The 5,406-nt window shown below is 38.8% G+C and overlaps 1 protein-coding gene across 3 annotated transcripts; it reads right to left on the bottom strand.

The window, feature by feature from the left end:
• Nucleotides 1–589: 589 nt before the first annotated feature.
• LOC122665106 lies at nucleotides 590–2,072 on the bottom strand. 3 transcript variants are annotated; one of them, XM_043861173.1, is made up of 4 exons: nucleotides 1,420–2,072; nucleotides 1,133–1,309; nucleotides 894–1,025; nucleotides 590–715 (listed from the first exon to the last, which is right to left on the bottom strand). In XM_043861173.1, exons 1-4 carry the CDS (start codon nucleotides 2,047–2,049, stop codon nucleotides 596–598), a joined length of 1,059 nt encoding a protein of 352 aa, XP_043717108.1. In that variant the 5' UTR covers nucleotides 2,050–2,072; the 3' UTR covers nucleotides 590–595. The 3 variants fall into 3 exon arrangements, with proteins under 3 accessions (XP_043717108.1, XP_043717107.1, XP_043717109.1); XM_043861172.1 differs by lacking the exon at nucleotides 590–715 and having other exon boundaries at nucleotides 727–1,025; XM_043861174.1 differs by lacking the exon at nucleotides 590–715 and having other exon boundaries at nucleotides 727–1,025; nucleotides 1,444–2,072.
• Between the last annotated feature and the right edge of the window lie 3,334 nt (nucleotides 2,073–5,406).

The raw sequence follows: 5,406 nt of genomic DNA, 5'->3' as shown, positions 1-5,406 counted from the left end.
TGAGAGAATGCTACCATTCAACCATGTCTTGTCTTATCTTTTATTATTTTATTTTATTTTTTTAATTTTCTTTCCTTTTCTACCCAACCAAACATCAGGATTTTTTTTCTTTCTTTTCAATTGTTCTATTTTTTTTCTATCTATTTCTATCCAACCCAAACACATCCTAAATCACAAAGCAGAGAATACTCAGAGAGAGAGAGAGAAAGCAATGTCATCAGATTATTGGTTTTATTATCCGTTAGTATTACGGTATTACCCTTTACAAAATGGGGATGTGTGAGAATTAGAAATTACAATTGGCTCCTCGCGCCTAATCATTATTCCATTTGTTGTTATTCAGAAAAAAATAAAACAAAAAGCCCCGTAGGCGAGATCGCGAATCAGCGAATTATTAAAGCATCGCGTTTCCATCGCTCCAAAACCACTGGGGATCGCGAGTCGCGATGTTAGTCTGAAGTCTAAACTCAGAAGATCTTTTTTTTTGGTAAACTCAGAAGATCAAAAAGAAAGAAAATAAAAGAAACAGAGAACCCAAGCTTCCAAGCTGAGAAAGTGCAACCTGCACTGCAAGGCTTCATCTCCAACTCATGAGTCAGAACGCGCAGTACTGAAACTCAGTTGGATTGAAGCTACCATTAAACCTTGTTCCTTCTCCTCCCCCTATTGCTCCTCTCATCATTACCTCGTCGTCTTCCTCCTGGAACCCATTGACCTGAAAGAAAGATGCTTTAGAGTCACAGTAAGTTAAAACTACATTTTTATGTTTATTTGATTTGAACCCATCTTGTCTCTTTCCTCAGTGTTGCAAAAGGGAATTGGAGAAAAAAGCTTCTCGCCTTTTTCCAACAGATTACATTATTAAGAGAAAAGGAGAGAAAAAAGAGATCTACCCAAAGATCATCTTCGTCTTCTTCTTCACGGTTTAAACCTGAAAGTTTGGGAATCTCTCCACTGTCTTCGTTGCGAGCAAATCTGCCACGTACCCTTGGCCTACTGTCGGCTAGTGTCTTCCGACATGCATACTGAACAGAACAGGGAATCCGTATTCAAGTATTACAGATTAATAAAAAAAAACTAAATTTTTTTATTGATTTTGATTAAATTATGAGATGGGTTCTCATTTTCTTACCTTTATTGTCTTGTTGAAATTTCTCTGTGTGCGCTTGCTTCTGTACCTATGAATTCTCAGTTTCCTCTCTTCTGGGCTATACCTTCCTACTTTGAAGTTGGTTTCCTCCATGATTGTGCTATCTACAGCTAACGGATTGGAAGAAAATCCATGATTCAAGTGTGTTCGTGTAATTCTCTGAAAGAACCAATTAAAGAAAATAAATCATTAGGGAGTCTAATATACATATAACATAAATACAGGATAGAAGGCAGAGGAAGAAAGCAGGGATGGATGGTTGTTCTAACATGTAAATCGCCTGTGCTGCAGACCCTCCGCATGGGCACGGTACAGTTAGTGTTCTCAGGTGGAACCACAACTTGAATTGGGAAATTTGGGGATTCCATTAAAGTACTGATGCGAGGATGGTAAGAAAAACCGGGTCTTTGGTCGACAGATTGGCTACTGAAGCTCCTCTGCAACATTCCATTTGGGTCCTTCTGAGCACCGTTACTACTATAACTGGTAGGAAGAAGAGAAGATTGAAGATTCACAAAACAACCTTCTGACAACAACCCAAATGTGTCCATATCCAAAGCAGACCAACATGTTAGCCCATCAGCAGAATTGAGTTCGGTAGGTTGAGAGTTAGCCTGGGTTGTTGGCTCAAGCGACAAGTTACTCAATTTTTGGCTGGGAGGAGAACTAGAGAAGAGATTATTAGCAGAGGAGCATAGTTCAGTTTCAATTGAGAATTGGTGAAAGCCGTTTGATTGGCCGTCGGAGAAATCATGGAGGATTTCAGTGGGCGACGATGTTGGATCAGGGAAAGGCAAAAAGGGTTCAGATAGTAACTGAAAATCAACATCGGAGGAGACGATATCAGAGGTAGGGCTTCGAAAGAAAGAGCCTTCTAAGAGAAAAAGATCGTATGACATTGAAAGACAAAGACGAAGAGTTGACTGAAGGTACAAAGCAGAATAGAAAAGAGTAAGAGAAAGATTGAAAGATCAAAAAGGAATGGTTTGATTTTATTTGCTGTGTGTTCCTTGATGGAGATACCTGAACAGCTATACACACACAGCCACAGAGAGAGAGAGAGAGACTAATGGGCTAATGACTTATTTTATTGAGGCTTCTGCAAAGGTGAGACTTGGGAAGAAGAAGACAAAGCAAATGGCAACTTCAGGGCTGCTGAGTGTCGCCTGTCCCAGTTTCTTTAACAACTCTCTCTCTCTCTCGCTCTGAACTGAAGTCTCTGTATTTTTTTTGTGCTATAAAAGCACCAACGCGGTGGAGAGTTTAAATTGGGTTTGTAAAGGTACTCTTTACGGTATCTTTTTCACTACGACCGAGACTAAATTCTGAAGACTTGACTAGAAGAATGAACGTAACCAAACAGAATTTGTAATCAGACTTTGGTTACCCACTTTACCCTTAAAACATATCTTTTATTCTCTCTATTGAATGGAGGGGTAAATGAGGCAAATTCATATTAAGTTGGCTTAAACCCCAAATGGAATCAATTTTTTTCCCCATAATTACCCTTCATTTTGTTTCAAATCCCCTCCCTCTCCCCTCTCCATCTCTTGCATCTGCCCTCCCTCCTTGGCCCTCTCTTGTTTTTGGTCTTTCCTCTCTGAACTGAAACAAAGCTCTTTCTGAAGTTGATCTCCAGTGGTACAATTCGAACCAGAAACGCCTCTGGTTCAAACTTCAAATGTTGCTTCCGGTCCACAATCCACTGCAGAGTCCTATTAGGTTTTTGCCAGTACCTCTATTAGCAAAAATGAATTTTGAAATAAAGAAGAATTCAGATCGGAATCTTAGAATTAATTAGATAAATCCCAACACAAATTGTCTGCTTTTAGAGGATTGCTTCAGCAATAATGATACCCTTAAATGTTGAAGCTCCTATCAACAAGCTTTTTGATCACGTTTTCTAGGTTTGGATTAGTGTCTGAAAAAGAAATTAGTGTTTGCTCTTTTCTCTGTTCTCTGGGTTCTTGGAATCCTTCAATTTTATGGAGTTAACAGGACTTGCATCCTGGAGAGGGAAGAAGCATCGAGAAGGGTTGTGCCTGCTTGCTCTGTTTTGACTCGAACTTCGGGTTTTGGCTTAAGGTAGGCATATGGGTTTTTTTGGTGGCTTTGGCTTAAGTTAACCAATTTACAAGCTAAGCCCTATGAATCAAAAGTGAAATTACTATTGTAACCAGATTTATTACAAATAGATTACTCCTTTAAAAGAAGCAATAGGAAAAAATACCACCTCACATACTATGATATGGCAGATTAATAGTTCAAAAGATTTCCATGTCTCAGAACAGTGGACAACTAGGGGCTAGGGGGTGTCATACCCTAAAACAAACTGGTCAAACTGTTCAAACTTGATCAACAATCCTGAATCGAACCGAACCAAATCAAACCAATTCTCTATCGGTCCAACTTCAGTTTGGGGTATTATGAAACCAGTTGAAAATTGAAACCGATAATCATCCGAAAACCATAAAAAAAAATTTATGTTTTTTTTTCATAATTGTTTATATATAAAACAATCGAACTGGATCAAGCCCAACAAGTTAAAACTAACTTGAATTCCCTATTTATAGATCTATTGCCTTCTTTTGATTCTTGCTTGAGCTAGATGATGAAAGATTATTACGTTTGGTTCCTTTCGAAAATGGATCCCTTAGAATTCACTTATGCCAATAACAAATAAACCTAACCTGAATGATCAAGTATTAAGAATTAAATTGGCTAAAAGGATGAGGCATAATTATTAGGACGAACCCGAATGGCCTAATGATCTTTTATATGTTTTTCTACTAATTATAAGTACTATTACATGTAACGTAGGCATAAATGGTTCTAGAACCATCAATGATTGGTGAATTAGTAAATCCATTTGCAATCCCTTTGGACCAAAATCAAAACCGAAACCAACCCAAACCAAACCTTTCCAAGGTATATTTACACAAGTAGGGCTATCAATGAGTACTTGTTAGCTACATATCCTAGCTCTCATTTGAAGGGTAAGATTATTATACCTTTAAGCTAATAAAGAGGGTCAGGGTTATATAACGTTTAATTAAATGGGTAGGGTAATGGTTGTGGAGTCTTTACCCTCCCCATTTATATGTTGGTTAAAATTCTTTCACAAGGAAAAGTTAATTCACTTTTTCTATAATTTATATTGGAATTGAATATAATGATAATCTACCATTTTTTTTTTTTATGGGTAATATAAGTTATTTGATTTGCCACATGACAAATATTGGGATCAAGATTACTTCATATGGGTGGGTCGTGGCAAGACGTATATATTGTCAGCTCTTTCTCATGTTTTAGAGAGGCATGGAGGAGGAGAGGGCGGACGAGCTAGTACCTAATTCTCGTACAAGAACATATGAGAATGGGTGTGAGCTTGTGAGTCATCGAGATGACATCCACCATGTGAAACCCACTCATGTTGAATGCCATCTGGGCGGCTCACACCCATTCTCGTACGTTTTCATACAAGAAAGGAATCCCGTCTTAGGCGAACAGGTGATGCAAAAGCGAGGTGGGGGATCACCATCACACCTTTCAATGGTTGAGATTTGATGAGATTAGACCATACTCAATCCAAGAACCGGCTAACTAATTCTCTAGCCTTTCCATTATCAAGGAAAAAACCCAGATAAAATATCCTAGCCGGGCCACAGGCCCACAGCATGGCCAAGATATAGGAGTTGGTCTCTCCGTTGACCCAACATGAAAACTTTTACCAAAAAGAAATCCCAAAAATCCGAAACCCTCCCCCTCGGCCTCGATTATTGAGCCGAAAAGAATAGTAAAAAAGCCGCACTTTCCTCCCTCGCGCTTATCCATTTGTTGTAGCTGGCTACTATAGGAGTTGCGTTTTATTCTATTCATTGGTTTATAGGTTTCCTGAAAAACCGTACTAAGAAATTAGTAAAGGGCAATTTGCCGCACAAAAATAAACCAGCCAGGGCATGTATCCCATGCTTCGTTGCCTATTTCGATTTTCCAATAGACCATATAGAAACTCTTCCAAATATGTCCATTAGGTTTAAAAGACACTACCTTCTTGTGTGATCTCATATCGAACGGTTTGAATTTATACCCGGCCTTTATAAGTTTGTAACCGGAAAACACTGTGTCATCGGTAAGCCGTCGTTTCAACGTTTTCTTAGCTGTTTCCTCAAATGCCTGGATTTGAGTCGTTCTCCTTCTTCTTCTTCTTCCTCCTCAACTCTTCGTTCCCTTAAACCCTCTCTTCTGAGGGAGTT

The sequence above is a fragment of the Telopea speciosissima genome, chromosome 6, assembly GCF_018873765.1.
Source record: "Telopea speciosissima isolate NSW1024214 ecotype Mountain lineage chromosome 6, Tspe_v1, whole genome shotgun sequence".
Taxonomy (NCBI): Eukaryota; Viridiplantae; Streptophyta; class Magnoliopsida; order Proteales; family Proteaceae; genus Telopea; species Telopea speciosissima.
The sequence above is the reverse complement of the archived record's forward strand: the minus strand, read 5'-3'. Positions and strand labels throughout refer to the sequence as shown.

Excerpts from the sequence above, each read along its gene's own strand:
- LOC122665106 (XM_043861172.1), bottom strand. The coding sequence starts at position 2,049 with ATGTCATACGATCTTTTTCTCTTAGAAGGCTCTTTCTTTCGAAGCCCT. Across the intron at positions 1,310-1,419 it reads GCAGCACAGGCGATTTACAT|AGAATTACACGAACACACTT; the intron begins GTTAGAACAACC and ends TGGTTCTTTCAG. Across the intron at positions 1,026-1,132 it reads ATTTCAACAAGACAATAAAG|TATGCATGTCGGAAGACACT; the intron begins GTAAGAAAATGA and ends TGTTCTGTTCAG.